Genomic DNA, 26,413 nt, shown 5'->3' on the forward strand with positions numbered 1-26,413 from the left:
TGTTATATTTAATGAAATATCAATCTATATAATATCATTATATGCCGGTGTAAACAAATCATCACAATACATAATGGTTGACATGGTAACTATGTAATAAGAATTTAACGAATGAATATACATGAAAAATAAATTCCCATGGGAACTCAAATGCCTAGCTATAATTAATTGATGATGTGGAAGTGGAATGCAAGCCATCAATAATGTCCAATTTATTTGGGTGTTGTAACCTTTTTCTGGAACCAATCTCCCTTACTGGAGAACTTCCTGTGCTCCTGCTAGATCCCAACACTTTCCTTCTTTTATTGGCTTTGGAAAAATCCTGACTCTTGCTTATTTCTGGAACCAATCTCCTCCAGGACACCTTGTCTAATAAATCTCTGTCTTCTTGAGAAAGTTGAATGCTATAGGTTGTAGTACCATAGTTTGCGGATAAAGCTCGTTGCATCTTGGCGTGGAAATCTAGTCCCTTTTGAGTCGGAGATCGAACCGGCATTGCTTTGAAACCATGATCTCTATGTCTTACTAAGTTTATCAAACGATGAAGCCATGTCACCAATTCAAGAATGTATGTGTCAGTCTTCTGCTTATCAGCATGGTAAAGTGTCTGGAGGCGGATCAGGTTATTTTGTGCAGTTGAGTTCTTGCCAAATTCATTTCTATCAGAACGAACAAACACAATCAAGATTCATTCAACTAAATATGATGCATCATTTTAAAGTAGAACTTGAGAGAGAGAGAGAGAGAGAGAGAGAGAGAGAGAGATGTCAACTAACCCAGTATTTGCCCATTCTCCAACCCACCCAAAACCTTGATGTGCTCTGTAGCCAATGAAGAACAAATTGTCAATGAAAGACAATGGTGGAACTTTTTTTAAGCAAGATAAATGGTAAAGAAAAAGGCAAGGCAGGCCATATAGACCACTCTGACTTGAGAGCTCAGAGAAAAATTTATTCAAAACATGAGTCAACATACTTGTTTGTGTTAGCGGCAAGGGGTACAAGCCACTCAAGAGTCTTTTCCATTTCAGCTTTCACCTGAGCTACTGTGAACTGCAGATAAACATAGAAGGAAGCAGCTATTAAGTGCATGCACAAGCATTATGAGGAAAAAGAAGAAATTACTACGCAGACATACCTCTTCCTTAGGGTCAACCATCTGTAGTTGGGAACGTAGAGCTGTCTTAATACTGATTGGCAACCCATGATACAAATTGTCCCTTGTATTAGGAGGAAGGGAGGTGGGACGAGATGTCTGATAAAATATAAGCTTTCATTAAAAAAAGAATCCCATAGAAAATCCTTTCGGACTATTATTTATGTGATCACTGGGGAAAATGAAAAAGAAAAGGAACAGTATACTCACAATGGTATCAATCTGGTTAATAACATTAGCATAGTGCAGAGCAAGACCAGCTGGACCTAGCCTTTCAGGATTCTTTTCAGGCTCCTTACTGGCTGGTCTGACACCTGCCATTAGTTTACAACACTATAAGTATTTGTCAACTGCCATCCTCATGATGCATAGCAAATAAGGTCAGAATAATATACAAAAGCAAATTCACACATATTGGCTTTTTTTTTTTTTGCGGGCATGACCAAATCAAAGCATATAAAAGCATTTATGGTAAATTTATCAAATTTCCTACCAATATAAGTGCATAAACATGCTTATATAGTTATCATATTCAAAATATGGTCATCTTCTGATTTTGTCTTCAGAAACTGAACTCATACCATTGTTTCCAAATGCATCTAAGATAGCTTGGTGCAAGTAGGTAACTATATCAAGAAGCTTCTCCATGATCTGCAGAAATGAAAGGTTAAGTTGTAAGATGATTTGATTGTTTGATTTATAGCAAGACACTCTGCTGTCTCCTATGAAATCCAATAGCAATTAATGCTAATCATTCCCCCATGATCAACAGTATGTTCCATCTAAAATCATAATTAATTTAATTCTAACTGCCATCTACTCTAGAACCTATACTCAAATTAATGAAGACTGAAACATCCATGGACCATGGCATGCCAGAAAAGTAAGCAAAACTAGCAATAAAATTTATTAATAGAAGCATAAAATGCTTCTAGAACAATTAATGAAAGTGAAATAACTACACAATCTTGCAATTAAAGTAAGCAGACCAGAAATAATGGCGTAACTTTTCAACAGAAGTAACCAATGATTGATGGGTCATAACATGTACCTCCTCCATATTTTTAGACCACAGGGATTTCTTTTTCAAGCTCCTCACAAGCTTTCTTTGTTGTTTTAGCTCACTTTGTAAAATCGTGAGACTCTCTCCTGCAATTATAATGAAAATATCTGGTTAATATTATAACTGTTCATTATGGTTAGCACATGTCAAGCAGATATTGGACCTGAAGCACAGAAAAAAGAAGAAAAAAAAAATCTGGTATGAAAAAAGAAGGAAAAAAAAACATCTGGTATGTCATAGCAACACATAAGTCACTTCAGATGTTGCTGATTAATTACAAGCAAAAGCTTCTAATTATTCACACACGTATTTCAAAAATCATGGGAAGAGAAAAAGTCGTCCATGCCTAACCTTTTTTGGGGAGATGTAAGGACTCCACTTCTTCAAGCTTCTGCTGGTAATCTTGTTCAAATCTGTCCAAAGCATGCAATTCATGATATAATTCCTGCAAAAGCAGAACACAGATCATTATAATAGAAAACACAAAGTAGTTTGGTAATCAACTGTAGATAAATGTGAGCCAAAATGGTTTGAAAGCTTAAAGCTTGAAAGATTAGTATCATAATATTTTTCTTTAGTATATCTATGATGCACACGAGGCAACATTCAATGACATTTTTCTTAGAATTAGATACTTCAAATTGCTTAGAAATAAGCAAGAGGATTTTCAACAGCATTATGCAGCATTCATAGAAGGTGGAAATTTTCAATGATGACTCTGCATAGGCATTAGTTCAATATGTAGCAGCATCCCCAAAGACAAAATGCAGCACCAAAACTGACAAAAATGAAAATTTCTGATTGTACATGGAAAGAAACTTACAGAGGTATGTTGGGCCAAAGTAGTCAACTCTTGCATTGTGGTTTCTGCCTCTGCTCTAGATTGTTTATCATCGGAATAATCTGAATCTAATCTGAAATATTACAACCATGCCAAGAGACATAATTTCTTTGTCAGCAAACATAATTAACGTAACTAGGAAATATTGCATTATAAAAATTGTACCTTACTTTGTAAAATATCGACCCAGGTTGTGCCATTGTGGGTCTTTACATAGATCTCCAAACCGAATTACTTCCTTTGCAAATACATCAAATTCCTCCCTACAAAGATAAGTTATGATGTGATATGTCAAAAACCAATTATGCTGGACATAAAAGACGATCCAAACTAATTCTAATGAGCAACAACCTTTTATCAGCAGCAGCAAGAATTAGCAACTCTTTCATATCTGTGGAAACCAATTGTTGTACCCCTTCCGAATGTAATATTTCTTTCTTCAGCAACTGAACATTTTCTTCTGAAAGCGATTGAAACAAGTTTGCACCTTTGGCTATTGTGTTGGCTACTTCAAATGACAATATTGATATTCTGTTCCCTCTAGAAGCCATGCCGGAGATAAAACCACTCCGGGCATTCAGATTTGACATGCTACTTCCAAGAGTGTCTAAAACGTCAACTGCTTTCTCCAAGCTCACAGTGCCAGCTTTCCCTATAAATGAACTCTTCTGGCCATCCTACAGAAAAGAAAAACATAACATAGATAAGCAAAAGCCAGAACCAGGAAACAGAAAAGGGAATCCATATACCACATGCTAGTAGAGGTTGTCTCACACTCTTATAAAGAAGATTCAAGTTAATTAGTTTTAACATTTTAAACAACACTAAATCTGTGCAGAGATACACTCTTGAGAATGTTGCGTGAACCCTAGAATAAAACTGAGCAACATAATTAGAATAATAAATTTTAGTATAGTCAATTATGACTTTCGAACATTTTTCTCTTATGTTTTGGCTACAGAATTCGGAGTTGACAATATGTGAGAAAACTCTTTATTTTTTTTAGCCTCATAAAATTTATGCAGTTAGGATTTCTTGAAATTTGTTTTACATCTGCCTCTGATCATTCAAACCACAAACAAATTATACAGGCCTCACTGCAAGCTAAGAAAAACTCAGAATCAATTATAGCGTTTCCACATCCCTACTCATTTATGGAACATATTTCCATTTCCTCCGCAATTTCTGACCCCATGTTCAGGGTGCGTCCTAGGGGAATATCTCCACAATAACAGAATGCACATATTAATAATATATGATGGTCTTAGTAAACTGGCCAGAGCATATCAGCTAGCTAACACTTTTGCAAACTGTGGCATCAGGCCTTTTTGCATCTTTTTACCCATTTGCAAGCTGGTCTTTTCTTTTTGCTGCATACAGTGGACAATCACCATATCCTTTTTTAATTCTATGGAGGAAAGAATTGACATCTCAGTCGTTATTAGTGAAATGGATTGAACTTAGCACTGGATGCACCACAGTAATGATGATCACAAAAATTTAAAGAGGAGATTAAAAGGAAAATCAAGATGGCAATCCATTATGTGGTAGATAGCGATTAGCGATAAGCCGATAATAAGATATGTAAGATCTCATCTCGCAGCTTCAATACCGATCATGCATACACAAAAATTCAATGAACCATCAAGATTATCTTCTAATATGTCTAAGCATAGCAACAATCCACATCACTTGTGGAACATAACTTGTTTCACCATTCTGCTATCTGAAAGTATTGCTTTGGCTCCCACTCCAAAAAAAAGCAGCAAAATTGATCATTAATAAGGCAAATCCGCAAATCCCTTTTCTCTTTTCTTCGAAACTTGCTTCATCAATAATAAGTTAATCACATTGCTCACCCCCAGTTCAACATAACAAAGAGAGCTTAAGTTCTTTTGGTCTGCTCGAAAAATATCCTAAGCGTATGAAACGAGAATTAGATATAATAAACCAAACATACCTTGGCAGCCCCTCCCCTAGCAGGCGTTGACGGCTTAAGTTCTCTTGAGAAAGACAATAACAGCTCACCGGAATTATACCTCTGCGGAGTGGTAGTCTTGCCAAAATTATCATCATTGTTATTAGTAAAGGAATGAAAATTCTCTTTATGCTTGCTAAAGCTCTTAATTGAGTTTAGCTTCCCAGAAAACCCAGGATTTTTCTGTGCTGCAACTTTATCATGCTTTCCTTTCGTCCCTCCAGAACAAACTCCTCCCATCGTTCTTGAAAATTCCTTGGAGCTCAAACAATTTCCTAATCAAAACAACATGCAAAAATAACAAAAAAATTCCAACCCTACATCAAAACTCTTGGGTCCAATCCAATACTTGAAAAAGAGAATGATAATAAGTGCACCCAGTTATCTAGCAACAGCATACCTGATCAGAAAGAATGGAATTGGGATTAAGAAGAAGAGAAGATTCAACAGCAAGGACAAGGTCAGAGCAGTTACAGTAGGAAGAAGCAAAGGGAAGATAGAAGATTATTAAAGAGTTGGTTTTGAGAAATTCTTTGAATGAACGCGTTTATTTTGGCAGCAATGGAAATCCCGTGGGGGAATGGAATTTTTGACCGAGATAGAATTGAATAATAAAGGAGAAATAAGGCAAAGAAACCGAAAGGATTGACTATTACAAAAAAAAATCTCAATTAAATTAAATAAAAAATAGAAATGGTGGTGGTGGTGCTGCTGTCAGTTGTGTAGATGTACAGATAAGAATGGAGAACAGGCTCAGAAGGGGACACAACACATTAAATGAAAGTCATCCCGCCTACCTTGTCTGAGTGAGTTCGCTGTTTTGTCTGACTTTAAAGTCTTCTCTCTCTCTCTCTCTCTCTCTCTCTCTCTCTCTCTCGCTCCTGGATTTTGTATTCTCCTATTTTGCCTCCATTGTATCTTTTTGATTTTTATATTTTCATAACACTAACTATTTAGTATATTTATTTAAAAATATATATTATTTAATTTTTTATTTTAATCTTTCCGTTAACTTTTTATTAGCCAAGTTAAAAAAATATTTGATTTAACATGTAAAAATTAAAAAATTAATTTAAATTTATAAATATTTAAAATTTTATATAATTATACATTTAATTAAAATATTTATAGATATAATTAATAAACTGTTTATGTATTGGATAAAAAATAATTTATAAATATATTTATTATTAAAATAATAAAAAATATTAAATAAAATTTATGATAAAAATTTAAAATTTAAATAAAAATATAATAATAAAAAATTTAAAGACAGATCATAGCCATTTTTTATTCAGATTTAACAGATACTATAATTATATATTGATAATATATGAACATTTCACTTTTTTTATAAATATTTTAACTCATAAAATTTTTTTATATTGTAATATCGAATAGTCCTTCAGAGACTTTAACTATATCAATAAAAAAAAACACTATTTATTTTTTTTTAAATAAATTTGATTTTTAATAATGATATGATCATTATATTTTTTTTTAATTTAAGTTTTTATTTATTTCACATAAAATATTTTTTTAAAATATTTTTCTCATTTTTTAATATTTTGAACAATTAAAAAAATAAATCAACACAAAATATTTTAATAAATATATTGTTCTAAGAGACCAGTTCAAAGCTTGGTTGTGCTATCAAAGATGACTTTAGGTTCAATTAGAACATCATTCTTTTTCAGTTACTTTCATTTCTTCTTGAGTTTTTAATACTCTAAGCCAGCATTTTATATTATATATATGCATGGCTAATATATTAATTAATTTATCAAAAAAATATAAATAAATAAATAAATTATATATATATATATTTGAATTAGTCAACACTTGGGAAGATAAACAATGACCACCTTTTGATGCGATTTCATTGGTAGTTAATGTCTTGTAACCATTGTTTACTTCTTCCTAATTATTTATGCAGGGTTGATTTTAATTTATTTATTTAATCTAAAATTTAATTAATTAATTATATTTAATGATTAAAAATACTACTTTTATTACATTTAAATTTTCAATAATTTATTTTTATAAAAATATATTAATAATTAACTAAATTACCCTTTATCTTATATAATTATTTTTTTAAAATATTCATTATGTTTAATAAAAATAAATGATAAAATTGAAAATATTTTATAAATTTTGGATTAATTAATCTTAAATAATATAAATAAGTAGATTTTAGATTTTTTAAGCCTTTATTTATACAAATAATTTTAATATAATAATTTATAAAAATAAAATAAGAAAGAATTAGTCAAGATATTCAATGTAAAATGTCAAACTGACCATTGCATTGGATAATTTAATTTAACATTAACTATAGACATAGCCACACCAAATTATTAGATGACAAATGTACGTAGCTTAGCTTTCTATAGTGTGAATAGAACACATGGCCTTGAATAGTGTTAAGGCTAATATAGACTGCGAATTCAATGATTAAGATAGATTTCTACCAAGGAATTAAATATTATTAATCAAAAAGATAATTTATAAAACATTATTTTATAATTTTAATATTTTTAAATTAAATTTTTTTAAAAAAAATATTTTTATCAAATACTTTTATTTTAATAATTATATTAATAATTAATATCTATACGAGCAAAATCCTAGGCAAGAAAAAGTATATTATGACCTTTTCCATTCCGGCAGAAAGAGATAAATAAAACAAGGGACGACTTTCCATTTTCATTGAAGGGTATAATTGTCATTTCAATGTTTGAGAATGAGCAGACAGAGAGGAGCCTCACACGTGACGCACCGTTTTCTCTCCGCTCGGCGCGTTGGCAGTAGCAGTGGCGTGGAGGACAAGAAAGAACCCCTTCAGTCTCCGCTTCCAACTGCCGACTACACAAAAATTCTTGTCCACTTCCAGATCTATGGCCCCATTTATAAAACCAAATTATGATTTCAATGAAGTTTGGTCAGATAAGATATCGGTGAATGTATATATTAAAAATAATTTAATTTTTTATTTAATAGAAAAATATTTTTTTTATTTAAAAAAAATATTTTAAAAAATTATTATTCATACTCATAAAATTATTTCATGAGTCTCACACTCTTAAATTTAAAAAATAAACGATTTTTATAAGTGATGAGTCTATGATTTTTTAATGCATTAATGTATCATATAATTTATTAAATATTTTTTAAAAAATAAACAAAATTTTTTTAATGAATAAATTCTAAATTTTCACTAACGAGTTTAAATTATAATTGATAAAACAATTCCCACTTATATCAATTAAATTAATTAATAATAACAATTCTCATTTAATAGTAATGAGTTAGTGTTTGATTCTAAGCAGCTGGATCCAATAACTATCATTAGGAAGGCTTGCAATGCTTATGACGAGTTTCAAGCGTTGGATGCTCCACTCCATTTCTCTCTTCATTCTGCTCACACTCATCTTAGCCAAAATCATCAAGGTTGGATTCCACCTCCTTAAGGAAGTGTAAAAATAAATGTTGATACCTCTTTTGATTATACTTCTTCAGTTGCTAGTTATGGTGTTACAGCGAGAAATTCAGTAGGTGCAGTTATTGATGGCTCTGCAACTTCTTTTGTCAACCTTTCTCCTCTCTCAGCTTCTTTGTTTGCCATTAGTAGATCTTTTTTTGCATGCCATATAGAGATTGATTCTCTACAAGATTGGTGTTATCTCCTCTAGCTCCTATCCCTTGGGAACCAGAGTCTCTCATTCATGATATCCAGACTTTCCTACAGTCTTATCCTCAGATTTGTATCAGTTGGTACTCCTCATTCAGCAAATAGCTAGGTGTGCTAATTGGTTAGCAAACAATGTGAGATTGGATACTGATGAGATTCCATGCAACTACGTTTTCTATCCCCATTGTTCTTAGTTTCAAATATCTTGAGAACTTGTTATTAATCATTCGACGATTCAGAGATTCACAACAGCAAAATCTCTCTTTTCACTACATATAAATCTCAAATTTTATTCTTTGTTACATTTTAATATTATTGAATATTATTCATAAAATTAGTAGTATAATTCATTTCCATTGAGTGGTCTTGGGATTTATAAAATCTGAAATTTGAATATAGCAATATTTTTTTAAAATTTTTTTATTATCAATTTAAACAGAAGAAGCAAGGGAAATACTGAAATAGTGAAATACACGAGAAAAGATGAACTGCAGTCTGCAGCTTGCAGTTAGGCAGTAGTAACAGGCCCAAAGGCTAACAGAAAGAGCAACACAAGAGCTTGATTCAAGCAAGCTGCCCACAATCACTAATAACAACGGGCTTCGAGGTCCTTCCAGAGGAAGATCCAGCCTTCTCAATGGACTTCACTACATCCATCCCTTCCACCACTCTCCCAAACACCACGTGCTTTCCGTCCAGCCACTCTGTCTTTGCCGTGCATATAAAAAACTGCGAACCATTCGTCCCAGGCCCTGCATTAGCCATCGACAAGATCCCTGGTCCCGCGTGCTTCTTAATGAAATTCTCATCGGCGAACTTTGCTCCGTAGATAGATTCCCCTTCCGTTCCGTTTCCGGCAGTGAAATCGCCTCCCTGGCACATGAATCCAGGGATCACTCGGTGGAAACTAGATCCCTTGTAGTGCAACGCCTTGCGGCTGCGTCCAATCCCTTTCTCTCCAGTGCAGAGAGCCCTGAAATTCTCAGCCGTTCGTGGCGTAGTATCTGCAAATAGCTCCATCACGATCCGGCCAGCCGAAGCACCACCGATGGTCATGTCGAAGAAGACCCTAGGATTTGCCATTGCAGAAAATGAGCACGGTTCTGCACCATGTGGATTGAGTCAATGGAATGAATGACTTGGTTGAGAAACTGAGGTCCTTTTCATTGCAGGCGTGGCTTGTGGAATATCATTGAGGTTTTGATCAAGGCCGTCGATTTTGACGCGTGTCAGGATCTTAACGGGGTGTGGGAACTGAGTTGATTGCGACCGCGGATCATTGACGCGAATATTGATGATTCGACGTGGAGGTACAAGGAATACAGAATTATTAGGTGCACTTCATACCTATACATTATCTTTTGTAATTATATATAATTTACCCTTTCATTTGTGTCACAACTATAATTAAGAAAAATCTGCAGACGGGGCCTTGAAAATAAAGATCTTTAGCGAAAACTGGGCTTCATGGGTTCATCAAGAACTGGGGCTCATGTATGATGATGGTATCTGGGCTGGGCTAGGTATTCCCGCCATTCGCCAAATACCGTTAAAAAGCATTGTGAGGAATGGGCAATTTGGGTTGTCTGTAGTAGGAGAAGTGGTTGATCGTGGCTGGTATTCTGGGTTGTCTATAGTGAGAGAAGTGATTGATTATGGTTGGATTTGATTAGGTCTTAGGATTTTATTTTTTGGAAAGGTCTAAGGATGTTTATTTACTCTCAGATTATTAGGCCTAATCCTAACGACAATGTCTTATTGGAATTTATTTAAGTCCTGGCAATAAAAAATTGTGATACTAATAGTGATTAGTAATATTAAATGTATAATGTCCACAGTTTGCTTTGATCATCACACAACCACTATTGAAGCCGGCAACCGCTAATTGTGTCTAAAGGCCGGCTTTCTCTTGTCTCTAGTGTGAATTTTCTGTCAAATCACAACTACTGCGAAGTTCCCTTTTGAACAAAATTTCTTCTTCATGCTTGACCTGTACAATCTTTATTTCTGAGATTGTTTTCCATGTACGTTGAGAAACCTGTCTCTGCATAGACTTGTTTTCTCTCTCATTAAAAGAAGGTTAGTTTTACGTATCATTCTGTAAATATTACTGTCATATTGACAATGATGCTTGTAGTTAGATTCTTGCATTTTTGCTTCAAGGCTCCAGAAGGTGTATTATTTGAAACTCCTTTTTTTTTTTTTTTGGTCATAACTCCATATGCTGATATGAAAATTGAAAGAAAGGATAATTATGATGAGTGATACAAAATCTATCAATATCAAGACCCAATAAAATGCGTGTAAAGTTGCTTTTTATGTCTTCTGATTCAGTTTAAACACTCTGTTAAACGATGATGGAGCATTTTTTATTTTGTTTTGAAAGATAATGTGAACTATTGATAATTGTTGAACCTTTGTGATTAAATTGATGGAATTTTCTGGTTCAACCTTTCTTAACATTTAACATTTTCAACTAGTACTAGGGTTCATATTTCATAGACCGAAGTAAAGAAACATAAATGAATTTGAAAACTTTTTGTTTTCTGTTGATTTAACTTTGATGAAACTTGCTTAAGTTATCTCTACTGAGCATGTCATTTGAGTCAATTTCTTTGATTTTTATATATCTTTTTCAATTTCAAATTCAATATTTGATATCTTTTCTTTTAATGTGTTGTCATAGGAATTGGAAAGAAGCCTGTTTCTGATGGTGATTAGTTGCTGTTACTGTTTGCATTGAGTGGAATTTAATCTCAAATTGACTCAAAGATGATGGGAGACTATCGGTATGTAACAGACCAAAAGGATATTATAAGGTTCTTGATCACCACTGCAGATAGTTTTATACAAGATCGGTTGATCAATAAAGAACAAAGGGCACAGCACAAAGAACAATGTTCTGAGAGATTAGCAGCTGAAGATGGGAGCTGTAACAAGGACATGGACGTTCAATACTCTGATCAAGCAGTATTAGCAAATTTGGATTGGGGAATTGAAGCCCTTGAAGAAGCTATTGACACTGCCAATATGGAAACAAAGCTAGCACGATTAGATTATGCAGAGAAGATGCTGCAAGTTTGTGCCATGTTGAACTCCAACCAGAGAACAGCTGGAGTCCCCAATTTCTACCTCTCAGCATGGGCCCACCTTAACCTTTCATATTTGTGGAAGTTGCGTAACAATGTCCACAATTCAGTTCATCATCTTCTTGAGATGTTTATTATTGATCCATTCTTCTCAAGGATTGATTTTGCCCCTGAACTTTGGAAAGTTTTATTTCTGCCACATATGAGCTCAATTGTTGGATGGTATTCTGAGGCGAGGCACAGGCTGATGATGGAAGTGATTCCTGATTCTTCTGATTTGTCATTTACAGCTGACTTAGATCAATTCTTCAATGAGTCTCTGGTCTTCTCAATGAAACCAGATCAAGTGGAAAAATTGCAAAAGCTAGAGCAACTTTATGGAGAATCATTGGATGAGAACACACGGCTTTTTGCTAAATATTATGATGATTGCACGAAGATCGATTCTACTGTAAGCAAAAAGATGATTCCAATGTTGCCAATAGCAGAGCCACCAATGACTCCTCTGCATGAGGTTAGCCGGTCAATTCCTGACTACGTGAAATTTGGTCCCATCTTGCCCAAGAGTGCTGGTTTTTCTCCAGTTTTCCGATCTAAACATGGTACAAGAGAAGCTAGCAGGTTAGTCTATATCCTGAAGTAAATTTGAAAATGGTATTCTTTGAACAGGAAATGGAAAATTTTGTGCAGCTGTGGATCATCTTGTTTTTTTATGGAAAACAGAAGTCAGCGTTCAATCTTATGTTTAAAGAGGCTTTAATGCATGCATGTTATTTTGGATGTGGCTTTGAACAGATTAAGTGTAGGTTCAACTTTGTCACATAATTTGGAAGAGCCTACCATGGGGGATCCTCAGGTAAGACCGTGAATTGCTGGCTATATTTGTAAAGTCGTATTGCTAAGGTAATTTTTATTTTGAAGTTGATACTTTCTCCTAATGGCATGTAATATCTCAGGAGACCATACTTGAGGAGAATGAAGATGATTCTGATCGTGAGCCTAATGATGGTAATTTGGATTCTGAAGATAAAAGTCGTCAATTGGTAACTCTTAGCAGCATGAAAATTTCTGAGAATAAGGAAACTGGCACAAGCATAAAGTCATCTAAAGCAAACATCCGAACACATTCTCCCACAATCTTTTCTCCTATTGATTCCCCAAAAACTTTTTCGCCAAAAGTTTTCTCGCCAAATCCAGATGTCCATTCTAAAAAAGAATCCAGGTCTCTATTGCGCCTACTGTCCAGCCATGTAACAGATTCTAATATTGCCCCCTCTTTAGCTGTCTCTCCACCCATGAGTAGTTACTACAGCATGAGCTCACCAGACTCAGATGGGGAAGTGATAGTATGTCCCAGACTTAAGATTTTGTTGATCTTTTCACTTTAGCGATTGAAAATTGTACTGTTCAATTTTTTTCTACTGATATTTGCCTTGCAATTTAGGATCTACAGAAAAGTGTCAGGAAAAATCACAATCGAGCACGGAGTATCAGTTATGACAATGTAAACAGCCAAGCATTAGATAATAGGTAGCTCAAATGCCTTTTTTTCCTTTCAATAATATTGTGGGATGCTGCCACAGACTGCAGTATTTGTGCTGTTTTAGCCCTTGAATCGAAAGTTAGCATATTTCAAACAAAACTCTTAGTTACTCTTTAACAAATTTAAAATTTTTGTTTATGCAGTTTTGTTAATGAAAGTGATGAAGGAAGCCAGAGTTACATTTCGCTCCCAATGTCTGATAAGTTGACTTCTCGTTCAAGACCACCAAAAGATTTTGTTTGCCCTATCACAGGCCAGCTTTTTAATGACCCAGTAACTCTTGAAACTGGTCAGACTTACGAAAGAAAAGCAATTCAAGAATGGCTACAAAGAGGAAATACAACATGCCCCATTACTCGGCAAGCTCTCTCTGCAAATTCACTGCCCAAAACAAACTATGTTCTGAAGAGACTCATAACATCTTGGAAAGAGCAGTATCCGGATATTGCTCAGGAATTTTTGTACTCTGAAACCCCAAGGACCTCATTCAGCTCCTCCTCCGTAAAAGAAACTCCATTGGCATCCACTCCCTCCAGAATGTTTGATTTTCGCAGTTGTAATAGCACAGATAGTCACATACATCAGAGAAGCAAAAGATTTGTACAATCGGCAGTGTCTACATCACCAACCAGTGTAATTTCCCAAGCCACTATTGAAACAATAATCAATGGGTTAAAACCACATATTTCATGTCTCTGCACTTCAGAAAACTTACGAGAATGCGAAGCAGCAGTTTTAGCAATAGCAAAATTATGGAAGGACTCAAAGGGTGACCCTGGGGTTCATTCATATTTATCCAAACCAACAATTGTAAATGGATTTGTGGAAATACTATCAGCCTCACTAAACAGAGAAGTTCTCAGAACATCAATATACATTCTCTCTGAGCTAATATATTCAGATGAAAGTGTTGGAGAGATTCTGACCAGCGTAGATTCTGATTTTGATTGCCTGGCTGCTTTGCTTAAAAATGGGCTAGCTGAAGCTGCTGTTCTCATATACCAACTGAGGCCAGCATTTGCTCAGCTTTCTGCTCACAACTTTATACCCTCCCTTGTCCTTTTAATCCAGATCAAAAGCGAAGATTTGGATGATCTTCAGTTAGTAATAGAGCCAAAGGATGCTGCCATAGCATTGCTTGACCAGATACTTGTTGGAGGGGATGAAAACAGCCAGTCCGTTAATGCTTTGAGTGTTATTTCTGCAAATGGAATTCCAGCGCTGGTCAAGTGTTTGGATAGGGTGGAAGGAAGAAAATCTGCTGTTTCCATACTTCTATGTTGCATGCTTGCTGATAAAAGTTGCCGGAACTTTATAGCAAGTAGAATTGAACTATGTCCTGTTCTTGAATTATTTCATTCGGGAAATGATAGTGTCAGAGGTATATGCATAGATTTTCTTTCAGAGCTGGTTCAGTTAAACAGGTACTTATACACACCATTTCATAGATCAAATATTGGCTTCTGAAATCAACTTTAAAATATGCTAATTGAAAGGACAATAAAACCAAGAAAAAAAATAAGAGGCCCATTATCATTTCTGTACCTTAATTCTCAGCTCAAGATTTTGAATTTATATTCTTGAGTCTAATAATGTCAAATTTTGTAGTCCTCTTATTATTTTACATTATATTTCGGTTTTTTTTTTTTTGTGGTTCCAAGTTGAGAAATTTTCATTTGTGCAAAGGATAATACTAGTAATCATGTACCAGCTTCCTGAAAACACTGATTTCACAGATCTACTTCCATTAAGCTGGAAGCAATCCTTTAAATTTGCATTTCTTGTCATATCTTCGCATACAAGTTTAAGCATGCTTGTTTCCATGCACATAAGACATGCATCTAAGTATTTGCTTGCTTAAGGACTACAATTCTGGCACTCTTAGAAGTATTGTTTTTCTCATGGTTTCTCAGGAGGACATTCTGCAATAAGATATTGCAGATAATTAAAGATGAGGGAGCATTTAGTACCATGCATACTTTTCTTGTGCATCTTCAAATGGCTCCCATGGAGCAGCAACCTGCCATTGCCACTCTTCTTCTTCAGCTTGATGTCTTGGTCCGCGAGATCCTTCTCACAAAAGAAACCTCTTTTTGTACAGCAGTTGGCCATCTAACCATTGGTTTATATTTGTTTTTCCAGGTTGAGCCACGGAAGATGAGCATTTATAGGGAAGAAGCTTTAGAGACACTTATTGAAGCACTACACAAAAAGGACTTTTCTAATTCTCAAATGATGGCTCTAGATGCTTTAGTATCTCTCTCTGGGCGTATTACTTCATCTGGGAGGTCCTACATGGAAGCCTCGTTACTCAAGATTGCAGGGTTTGATCAACCTTACAATGCCTTAATGAAGGCAGAAGGACTGAAGAACAGAGAAAATGATTTGGCGGAAACAATGGTTTGAATTTATACTGTTTTATGGTTAATGTGGAGCTTGGTAATATTCAGTATAAGTTTTCCTGAATCTTAAATATTACTTCTATACAGGAAGATGAAGAGAAAGCTGCAAGTTCTTGGGAGAAAAAAGTAGCTTTTGTACTTTGCAATCATGAAAAGGGTTCTATCTTTAAAGCTTTGGAGGAATGTTTCAAGAGTAATTCCCTGGAGATGGCGAAATCTTGCCTTGTTATTTCCACATGGCTCACATACATGCTTTCAGTCCTTCCTGATACTGGTGTCAGAGAGGCTGCTCGTAAGTCATTGCTTGACGAATTTATAAATGTCCTCCAATCATCCAGGAACATGGAAGAGAAGATTTTGGCCACCCTTGCATTAAAAACTTTTGTTATCGATCCTGGTAAGACTAAGTGTAGATAAATTTTAAAAAAAAAAAGTTCAGAATATATCTACACAAATAATTACTGACCCAAGCTTACATAATCTGAAGCTGCACTCGAGGAGCTGGGAAAGTATGCCAAATGCATTTATAAAAACTTGAGAAAGTTTAGGAGAACTTCACCCGTGATCACTGATGTACTGAAATCTTTGATGAACTTGTCCTCTGTCAATGCAGTAAGTGGGGAACTTACTTTTTGTTTCTTTCTTTTTGTAAACTAGGCGACAGGCATATAGATGAGCTTATTGGTGCCTGTATTCTGTATTTTAGACAGAGTTGTGGCATTGTACTGAAGTTATTGAGCTGGAATCATCTGGAAATGGTGACGTTCTATCATTGCTTCATTTGAAAGGTCGTGTTTTGAGCAGCCATTCTGATGGGACCATAAAGGTGTGGATCTATCTGTGCCCTCCTCATCTCTCTCTATCTCATATGTACGCTTCTGAAATTAGCTCTTTCATATGCGTAAATAAATGGCACTCATAGGAGGAGTGAACTGTGCCTTGCTGATAACTTTTTTTTAGGTGTGGGAATCTGGGAAGAGGGTTCTAAGGTTAATTCAAGAAGTTCGCGAACACACAAAAGCTGTCACATGCCTCTATGTTCCATCTTCTGGTGACAAACTGTATAGTGGCTCCTTGGACAAAACAATTCGGGTAAGTCATTTCATAATGCAAAATGCAATTACTTTTTCTTGCTAATCTAGTTGGCCTTGTAAAGTGGGTGCATGATTTTACCAAAGATTTTCAACGCCTGGTGAACGTCTAAAAGAAGAAGGCCAAAAGTAGTGATGGAAAAAATCATCTTTGTCTGGTGGGCTTCAGACAACAGAATTTTGATATTTTACACTAAAAAAAATGTGTGCGCGGGGCTTTTATTTGTATTTCAGTTAGGATTGGACATTCAAATGGTTTAGTTTGTTCCTTCCCAAAATTTCTAAAACTGAATTAACTTCAAAAACCACTGAACTGAATTATCATTAAACTTGAATAAAAAACTGACAGAATTTTATTATATTGTTTTGTTTAATTCCTTTTGGGATTTTTGTTGGGCTTTCACCATTTGGCGCAAAAATAAGTGGATTATTTGAATTGTGCTCTAATGATCCCTCCTAATTCTGATTATTCAATAATTAAGACACGACCCATGCTAGGCAAACAATGAGCTAAACAAGAGATCTAGTGGTTGTAGTGATAAGCCATAATTTGTGCTGACCTTTTCTGTGGACTGTTGAATTTGAAAGGTGGAGTCCTCACACTCTGTCATTAGATGTTTATGATTTTTTTTTTAAATTATTATCTGCAGGTTTGGGCAATAAAGCCCGAAGAAATTCATTGTGTTCAAATTCATGATGTAAAAGAGGCAGTATGTGAGTTGACAGCTAATGCTAAAGTCGCATGCTTTATCTCTCAAGGAACAGGAGTTAAGGCAAGTCCCCTTCCAGTTACAGGAAATGTTTGAACTTTTTTTCTTCTTTTTTTAAAGAAAAACTAAAAATTGCAGTCTTTGGCATTGGCAGAACAAATTTTGATGAAAGTTGTGTCATTGCAGGTGTATAATTGGTCTGGGGTTCCAAAGCATGTAACTTTCAATAAAACTGTGAAATGCCTTGCCATGACAGGGGATAAATTATATTGCGGATGCTCTGGATACAGTATCCAGGTAAACAATTTTCTTTTGCATCCAGTTGAATTTGACTTAAGTTTTTGGCTTTTTAGCTACCATTCTCTTTCTACCTGCAAATATGTTAAAATTGATAGAAGAAAAATTTTAACAGGAGGTGGATTTGTGCAAATTGACATCAACCACATTCTATTCTGGTACAAGAAAATTGTTGGGGAAACAAATCATACATTCCCTACATATTCATGATGGTCTACTATTTGCTGGCGGTTCAGCAATTGATGGGACGGCAGGAAAGGTGAAGAGTAACACCCATTATTCTTATTGTCTAATGCTTATGTTACAAGGTTATTGCAATTCAAGAGTCCTTAAAAAAATCAACATATGGCAGGTATTTTCTCACTGCACAAAAGCGGTGGTAGGATCATTTCTGACAGGATTCGACATCCTGCATATTGTAGTCAACAATGACTTCATATTCACAGCTACAAAATGTGGGGTGATTGAGGTTTGGTTAAAAGAAAGAATCACAAGAGTTGCCTCTATTAAGATGAGTGGTGGGGGGCACTCCAAAATCACATCCTTAACAACAGATATGGACGGAGGAATGTTATATGCTAGTTCTTCTGATGGCAAGATCCAGGTTAGACAAACCCGCTAGTATATCCAACTATATATTGTAGCTAAAGAAAAAACCATCACTCATTTCTCTGAGATTTTGTTGCAGGCTTGGGCTGTGGACTAGAAAATCCAATGTTTCTTCTGCTGTAAATCAAAGTCTCGACAATTCTTCACCATTTTACGGTTCGTCTTCCTTTTGTTGTAAATTGTCTTGGCATTTCTTCATAATTTTGTACTTAAATCTCATGTTGTATTACAAAATTAATTTCTTGGATTATGTACGGAATCGATTTTGAATTAAATGATTATAAAATGAGGTTTTATTCATCATTTATTTTTAGATTATTTTATAATTCAAACTTCTACTTCAAAATTACAGTCTAATTTTTATATGAAATAAATTCTACAAAATTATTTTATATAAAAAAAATGGAGACGCCTAAGAAAAGGACTAACAAGAAGTTTCAGAGATCTTTCGACCTCAAATGCGAACATAATATCCTCATCGGGCCAAGATTAAGCGAGCATTCAGTATGAGTAGGAGGTATTATTAATCCTGTCATGAAATGAATCGGACAATTTCAAATTCATCATCACCATGCTCGCTTAATCGCCTTCATTGTTAATTGTTAAATAATAAAAAATATGGAGAGAAAAGTGAAGATGAAACCATCAGAACATCGGATCACTTTATCATCGGCGACACTTGACGTGTCTCAGACGACCGTCGTGAGAAATTTTAATCCAATTTCATCACTTGATTCCACAATCCGCCACCGAAAAAAAAAATCTTCAAAAACCAATGCTTTCAATGAAACTCAACATACTAAAAACTGAAAACAGAGGACAGATTACCACCGACTGGAAGTGAGAAACTTCCACAGCAAAACCTACGCTGTCGATTATCGATCCAGTAGCCTAACGATTGTTCAAACACTCTACCCAGAGTGACGATTATATAGCGCCTGTGGGCTGTGGGTTTTGTCCCTAGGGTTTTTGTCCCTTTGTATTGACGATTATGTCCCTGTTGAGTGAAAATCGGTTTAAACCGATTAGTATGGTTTGATTTTGTACTTCGGTTTGACTGAATTTTTATAAATTTTAATTTTAATTTTTCAGTTAGTTTGATTTGCTTTAAAATCAAACCCGCCAATAGCACACTCTAATAAGTTTTACTGATTCCTTTTGATTAAAAAAAATGAATAAAACGAAATTTATATTAAAACAAATTAAAAATATTTAAATTAAAAAAAATTTAATCGATTCAATTTAATTTAATTTAATTTAATTTATTAATTTATTTATAATTTTTAAATATTTATGTAAATTAATATCTAACAAAAATGAATAGAAAAAAAAGACTCATATAATTAACTTTAAGTAGTTTAAAATTTAATTTAATTATTGTTGTTGCAATTAATTAATCAATTTGGATTTATTGTTTAAACTTACGTTGAATTCATTTCATACCTAACTTAAATTATATTTTTTCATTGAATAATTTTAAGTTATATTTTTTATTTTTAACTTAAATTTGAGATTAACAATAATTAATTAAAAGCAAATTATTTCATTCAAATTTATTAATTTTTTAAATAAATTAAATATTTTAAAAAATTAAATATAAAAATTTTGTCAAACCAAATACTACTCGCTCTTACTTATAACTTCTATTTAATTGAAGGAAAAAGTGGGGAAAAAAAATTCCTATATTTTGATCGTCGGATATTATGATGTGATTAATTTTTAATTGAAATATAATATTTAATTACAAATAAAATTAAAAATAATAATGTTATCTCTCTCTCTCTACCTTGGCACCCACCTCTGTTCCTCGGTTGTGCTAAATTCTACTATTGACATTATTAAAAAAATATTGATTATTAATATCATTAACTATCTACTTCGTAGAAGATAAGATGATTTATTCTTTATTAAAAAAATGTTAAAATTACACGTAAAAAGATAGTATCTAATATGACAATTTAAAAAGATAGTTTTTGAAATAAAATTAAAAATGAAAATTTTATAATAATAAATTAAAATTAAAGAACAAAAATAAAATATAAGGTAAAATTTAAGTACAATTTATAAGAATTTTATTTGGGAATTAATTAAATTTTTTATCAAGCATTGGAAATGCACTTTGTTTTGTCTGATTTTATTGGAGTTTAATCCTTAGAGAGAAAGCCACACCATCAATTTAAATATGAAAAAGTAATGTTAAGTATAATATTATTTAAATATTTATAGAAAATTTAAAGTTTTTAAAATTTATTTAAAATAATATGGGCAATAAAAAAAATATTACTTATTAAAATCTTTAAAATCCATTGGAAGAATTGAGGTTTTCGGAATTTTTTAAAATACCAAAAATCATAAAAAAAAATTTATTTTTTAAAATATCTTATTTTCGACTCGTATCTTGTAAAAAAAAAAAAATGCATCATGGTAAATTCTTCTTCTCCAAGCTGGTTTGATTATTAGCTGCTCATTAACAGAGGAAGCGCCATCTGGTAGCTACGCAGATTGCAGATCTCAGATCCCTTTTCCAGTCGACGCCACTAGTGTCAATTTCAAAACGGAACGCCCAAAAATTCTCTGCCAATAGCGATGTCGTTTGACGGATTTCCTCCTTTCATCTCCTCTCAACTTCAGTACCTCCTCGCCCACTATCCTCAGCTCATCAAGGTAACTCTCTTAATCCTAATTTCTCCATTTACATCTCTTGAAAATTTAGCTAAAAATGAATCGTAAGATCGACTTCCTGATTTTTCAGTTATGGAATCTTTGCAAATTTAAGTTACTTTAATCTCAGCAAATCTTCTTTAATTTTAATTTGTTTGGTTAATGTTCTCATATGCGTTTAATCTGTAATTTCATGGTGTGTACATTTTCAGCTGCCATGAAAACAAAGTGGGTATTGTTTAAATTTCTTTGCAGGTTGAGCAGGTGTGGTCAGGTAGCAAGTATTTCCCTGGAAGTCTTGATCGTTTCACGTTGCTTATCCCCTACTGCCTGGACTATCTTAAATGTTAGTGCCACTTTGATAACTTGGATTTTGTTTGTTGAATTCTCTTGATTTGGGGTTTTATTTCCGTTCAATAATGTTTTTCTAGTAGTTTTTGTTTATTGCAGGGGATATTATATACAATGTTGAATTTCCACTAGCTGCCCCGGATGTTATTTTTGGACCTGAAGATGAAGATTTTCATCCATTTCATGTACTGGGTGGGGAGGGCAAAGATTTAACTTTAGTCAAGAATAGTTTGACTGATTGGAACAACAAAGATCCTACACGGCTGTTGGCTCTCATTGAGGAACTGAGGTATGGGATTCGTTTTGTGTTTCTTTCAAGTAACTAATGTTTAAAATACCTGGTTGTGACTGGTAGATAAGATTTTAATTTTTTTTTTTTCTCTAGGGATAAATACATGTCCTACCAAAAGAAGCGTGTTGGAGAAGTTGATGATGATCGATTGAAGTTTGAAATTAGCACTATTTTATCAAGGGAGGTAATATTTTCACTAAATGCTGACCTTTTTTTGGCAAGAAGGGGGTATTCATCTTTTATTTATTAGTGAATGCTTGTTAATCATTTTGCTAGATAAATATGCTTGTGCCTTCTTTTTATGAATTTGTTTGTCATTGTTTGAAACTAATCATTTATTTATCAAATAGTAGAATCTCATTATGATGAATTAATTCTTGTGGTGGCTTATGGAATAATCAGTTCTCAGCATAAAAAATTTTTTATGAATTTTTTGTTTGATTATATGGTTCTTCCTGATGTAATATATTTTGGTCACCTTCACTCTAATTTTGTTATTTCCTTTAGTCATGGAAAGGAGGAGAGACAAGAGGGAGAGGCGGGGGAGGGGGGGGGGGCGGGTGGGGGGGGGTTTGTGGTGGTGGGGGGGTGGGTGGTGTTTTGGGGGGGTGGGGTGGGTGGTGGTGGGGTTTGTTGTCTAGTTCTGTTATAATGTATTGTTTCACTATGTTGCAAAATTAATGAGTCATCTGCCCTTCAAGTTGACTTACCTTCACTAGTTTTACTGTTTCATTTGTTTATAAGGGATATAATTCCAATGGTACATGGAGTGAATACATTATTGTCTTTGTCTTGCTGAAAGTCCAATTATTATGCTGCAGGGGATTGAAATGCATATGAGTTCAGGTGTTGAAAAGGTATTCTTTTAAATAAACATCTTTATTTTGTCTTTTTCTTGGTTTACTAGTCAATGAGTATTTTTTTCCTGGCTGCTTAGGTTGGAATTAACTATGTTTTTGGTTTTTATGCCTTTGAATTTTAGCGTAGCCAGAGGAGGTCAAATTTGCGGTGCCATTAATGGACATGAATATAAATAAAATGGTACTTGCATGTCCCTGGAGGCATCCACAAAGGATATACTTACAGGTTGTATGGCCCTTCTCTTGCCTTTGTATTACGGTTTCCATTTCATCCTATTTATCACTTCTTCTCAAGGTAGTTAAAAGCATAAGGCACACTCAAAGTGATGCATCACCCTATCGTTCAAAGTGTAAAGCACAAAAAATGCACTTTCTTCATTGAAGAAAGCGCAAAATTAGTAAAAACTTAACTAATAATATAATATACAAAGAAAATACAAGTCTCTATATAAAATTGATACCCTTAGTAAATCATCAAATATCCAAAAGTTTTAAGCATTTAAATTCATAATCATAGCCTAGAGATATTCACTAGATTTCTTATCAGAGTCCTCAACAATTTCATCCTCATCCCCAAAATAAGATCAATTTACATCAAAATCCTCATCTAAATCAGTCTCAACATCTTCCAACGTTGGCCTTAAAGTTAAGGCTCTTTGTGCTTTGCGCTTTGTGTGTGTGTGTGTGTGTGCGCGTGCTCTTTGCGCTTTAAGCGTAAAAAGCCCTTGCTTCACAAAACGCGCTTCGCTTAGCATAGCATATGTAAAAGCGCTTTTCTATTTGTTACTTTTGTGAGGGCTTTTTGACTACACTGCTTCTTCTTTCCTTTCTGCCTAAGTTTCTTATACTTTTTCCCTTCACTTGTTTTATGTGGATTTTGTGATGGAGTGCAGGTTGTATATCCTGTTGGTAGAATGTATGTATCTGCTCCTTCAGCACCTCGTTTGAAATTAATGTCTTCTGCTGAGTTGAAAGCTCTATTTTCCATTGATGATGTCAAACTTCCTCCATGGTTGGATGGAATGTATGTTATACATTATTTACTTAAAGTTTGGGTATCATGATGTTAATTTCTTTGTCTATGCTTGCATGACTTCTACTGATAAATCACATCTTTTGTTTATTCTCATCTGAAAAGGTGCTTGGCTGAATATCTTCCTCATCTAGAACAACTGCTCCAGAGACAGGTTTGCTCATTTCTTTTACATGGTGATGCCTTTTAGTTTTTATATTGTATATTAAGATTGTACAACATGAAGTTTCTTTTTTCTTTTGTTCTGTAGGTCTCAGAGGCAGTTTCCTTAATTGATGTCAGGAGGCGCTTTATTGAGGCTTTAGTCCTACTATTTGGAAGGCCACTAGAAGCTGATCCAGTATGCCTGCTTGGCTTTTTTTTATAAAATCTTTCTTTCAAGCTATGAAGGCTGGCTCCTATTCATTATTGCTTTTTCTTGCCAGGTTTTTTGTAGAAAAGCTACATTTCTTGCTACCTCTGGACCATTTACTCTCCTGGTACCATATATTTCACTACATCTTACTATTTGCACAGATTAATGATTTTCACTTGGAACTCTGTGGCAGTGATTATTAGTTTTGTGGTCTTTGATTGTGGGTAGTGGAAAGCTTTAGATTGCTTTAAACATGACTAATTAATAGGAGATTTTCCAAAAGAAGAGTATAGGCAAAAGAGAAAAAGGGAGTTGGCTCACTTCATATGTCTTTCAGTGTTACTGATCATGTTAATAAATCCACTTTTCTTTCTTTGCATGGTGAAAATTTTGAATTCCTAAAACTGCAGGTACATTTTTTCCTCTCAACTCAGTTTCCAAAACAGCAGCCGTCTATGATGCTTCAAAGTACTCAGGTGCTGATATTTATTACTTCCAATCTAAAATTTTGTGGTGCTTTCATTAATCAATGCATGCCACTAATCAAGAATGCCCATATCAAATTGGACCATATTCTTTTGTATATTTTTTGTTGTTTGATGTCCTATGCTTTTGACCAGAAAGGGGTTGATAAACTATATGTCTACACAAATTTAGAATTGCTTTCCTTTTGTGGAGGCTGATGCTGATGTAGCACTTGATTATCAGAATTTTTTTTTTAAATTTTCTTTTACTACTGATATCTGATGGGACAGAACAAAAGGAAGTGTGGTTTCTAGATTTTGTGCTTCACAAGATAATTCTCTTGGTATCGCATAGCAGGTTTCCACTAAAATTATCTGCTGTTTTTAGATCACCAATAATAAGCATAGAAAACCTATTGTTTTGCAAAGGATCTCCATAAGTTGTCTTGGTATGCTTCTTCTTGTTGGTTGAATTTTATGTTAAGAATGTTGTTGGTGATTAATCAGTTGATGATCTGGTGTACTATCAATGGCAATTAACCTTGAAAACCTAATGTTGTTTATTTTTCTAATAACCATCTGCTTTATACTTTTAAGACATAAATCTTCAAAGGGTTTGCATAGAAATCCTTTACTGATTTGTTTTTATTTTTTATTTTTTAATATGCTTGTTTTTATAGCATTTCAATTCTCATGGTGCACCAGCCAAGTCACCCCTTCTAACCGAGTATCCATGGAGTCCGAGATGGGAAGCATCTCAAATGGCAGAGCGTATCTTGTGAGTTAAAGTTCTCCTTTTTCTTTATACATATTTTTGCTTGGTATTTGTGGTTCTGCGTCACTTTCTTATGCCTATGTTTCATATGAATCGATTTTATTAGTGACTTTTTGGTCGATGAGTCCGTAAACTTCAAAAGGCACTGCAACGAATCTCAACTTCAACATTAGATCAATGTTCTGAGAGACTGTCACTGCACCCTTCACTCGAGTTGCCTCATTGAAACTTTTTGTATGTACTCTTCAATATCACTATGGATTGCTGCGGTATCCTTGTATTGTAATTAGTTTAATGCCCAATAACCTTGTTAATCATTCAAAATGCTAGTGACCCCTAAGGTAAATGTAAACTGTCAAAACAGGATTCAATCTGAGTTTTTGACATTGTCCGATTCTCTTGTTGCAATGAAAAAGAAAGTCCAATGAGCGCTCACTAAAATAAGAGTGTTAAGCCTTGCAAATGGTTTTGTAGAGGTGTGCCATCTAACTTAATTAGAGTGTTTGAAAAATTACCATGTGATAGTCTTTTTATTTTATTTTATTTTATTTTTATTTTCATAAATTTTTATATAAAAAATTACTTATCATATTGAATATTAATATGATAATTTACAATGTATTTTTTGACTTATTTACTATTAAAAAACAGTACCTTAGTATTAAAAAAATAAAATTTCCATTTTCAGTAGTAATTATATGTTATTTATGTAGAATAATTTATTTGAAATGGTAAGCTAATGTTATAATAATAAATCAGTAGTAATTTTTTCTATAAAGAAGTCGTTTTGAGGGGTGTTGCATGTCCATTCATTATTCTACGTGGCATTTAAAGAGATTATTCAGTATTACAGGAGTATCTCTCACATATACATTATCGACCTCCTCTTCTTATTATTTTTTCAATGCATTAAAAATATATTATAATTTCTCAGACATTTATAAGCATAAAAAAAAATAACTCACTCTGCATCCCAATTCCAACCGCTGCTAAATAACACCGACATACCCAATATTATACTCTATTTCGTGACCATATATAAATAATTATATAAAATTTATTTTTTTAATTTTTTTTTATTTAGGGAGAGATCACTCCACATGTGTATTCTAAACTTTCCCTCTCAAATCCACGGCCACACCAGCCAGGC

At 33.9% G+C, this 26,413-nt stretch overlaps 4 protein-coding genes and 2 non-coding genes across 9 annotated transcripts; 2 read left to right on the forward strand and 4 right to left on the reverse strand.

Moving 5' to 3' along the window:
* Positions 1-2: 2 nt before the first annotated feature.
* Positions 3-5,748, reverse strand: LOC110673822 (protein PSK SIMULATOR 2). The gene is made up of 13 exons (XM_021837033.2): positions 5,438-5,748; positions 5,020-5,312; positions 3,411-3,736; positions 3,230-3,322; positions 3,042-3,132; positions 2,570-2,663; positions 2,207-2,304; positions 1,737-1,806; positions 1,366-1,469; positions 1,138-1,254; positions 976-1,052; positions 777-821; positions 3-659 (listed from the first exon to the last, which is right to left on the reverse strand). The coding sequence occupies exons 2-13, from the start codon at positions 5,275-5,277 to the stop codon at positions 155-157; spliced, it is 1,878 nt and encodes a 625-aa protein (XP_021692725.2). The 5' UTR covers positions 5,278-5,312; positions 5,438-5,748; the 3' UTR covers positions 3-154.
* A 3,379-nt stretch (positions 5,749-9,127) lies between these two features.
* LOC110673759 (peptidyl-prolyl cis-trans isomerase) lies at positions 9,128-9,884 on the reverse strand. The gene has a single exon (XM_021836942.2). It carries the CDS (start codon positions 9,812-9,814, stop codon positions 9,296-9,298), a length of 519 nt encoding a protein of 172 aa, XP_021692634.2. The 5' UTR covers positions 9,815-9,884; the 3' UTR covers positions 9,128-9,295.
* A 57-nt stretch (positions 9,885-9,941) lies between these two features.
* On the forward strand, positions 9,942-18,772 carry LOC110673768 (putative E3 ubiquitin-protein ligase LIN-1). 3 transcript variants are annotated; one of them, XM_021836963.2, is made up of 17 exons: positions 9,942-10,041; positions 11,418-12,441; positions 12,616-12,676; positions 12,777-13,166; positions 13,265-13,350; positions 13,507-14,787; positions 15,277-15,421; positions 15,506-15,763; positions 15,853-16,162; positions 16,253-16,377; positions 16,472-16,591; positions 16,726-16,857; positions 17,507-17,629; positions 17,753-17,863; positions 17,979-18,122; positions 18,216-18,467; positions 18,552-18,772. In XM_021836963.2, exons 2-17 carry the CDS (start codon positions 11,504-11,506, stop codon positions 18,567-18,569), a joined length of 4,494 nt encoding a protein of 1,497 aa, XP_021692655.2. In that variant the 5' UTR covers positions 9,942-10,041; positions 11,418-11,503; the 3' UTR covers positions 18,570-18,772. The 3 variants fall into 3 exon arrangements, with proteins under 3 accessions (XP_021692655.2, XP_021692654.2, XP_057987859.1); XM_021836962.2 differs by having other exon boundaries at positions 15,277-15,763; XM_058131876.1 differs by lacking the exon at positions 9,942-10,041 and adding an exon at positions 10,270-10,810 and having other exon boundaries at positions 15,277-15,763.
* Positions 18,773-18,973: 201 nt separating this feature from the next.
* On the reverse strand, positions 18,974-19,047 carry LOC131178240 (small nucleolar RNA Z105). Its single transcript, XR_009147373.1, has one exon. It is a non-coding gene; the product is annotated as a small nucleolar RNA Z105 (small nucleolar RNA).
* A 65-nt stretch (positions 19,048-19,112) lies between these two features.
* Positions 19,113-19,209, reverse strand: LOC131178246 (small nucleolar RNA Z161/Z228). Its single transcript, XR_009147380.1, has one exon. It is a non-coding gene; the product is annotated as a small nucleolar RNA Z161/Z228 (small nucleolar RNA).
* A 1,670-nt stretch (positions 19,210-20,879) lies between these two features.
* On the forward strand, positions 20,880-25,657 carry LOC110673832 (uncharacterized). 2 transcript variants are annotated; one of them, XM_058131906.1, is made up of 13 exons: positions 20,880-21,136; positions 21,346-21,479; positions 21,568-21,773; positions 21,870-21,960; positions 22,598-22,633; positions 22,764-22,862; positions 23,530-23,660; positions 23,775-23,823; positions 23,920-24,009; positions 24,095-24,148; positions 24,435-24,500; positions 25,169-25,266; positions 25,370-25,657. In XM_058131906.1, exons 2-13 carry the CDS (start codon positions 21,351-21,353, stop codon positions 25,434-25,436), a joined length of 1,116 nt encoding a protein of 371 aa, XP_057987889.1. In that variant the 5' UTR covers positions 20,880-21,136; positions 21,346-21,350; the 3' UTR covers positions 25,437-25,657. The 2 variants fall into 2 exon arrangements, with proteins under 2 accessions (XP_057987889.1, XP_057987885.1); XM_058131902.1 differs by having other exon boundaries at positions 20,883-21,136; positions 21,389-21,479; positions 21,584-21,773.
* The last annotated feature ends 756 nt before the right edge of the window (positions 25,658-26,413 follow it).

This window comes from Hevea brasiliensis, chromosome 2 (genome assembly GCF_030052815.1).
Source record: "Hevea brasiliensis isolate MT/VB/25A 57/8 chromosome 2, ASM3005281v1, whole genome shotgun sequence".
Classification (NCBI taxonomy): domain Eukaryota; kingdom Viridiplantae; phylum Streptophyta; class Magnoliopsida; order Malpighiales; family Euphorbiaceae; genus Hevea; species Hevea brasiliensis.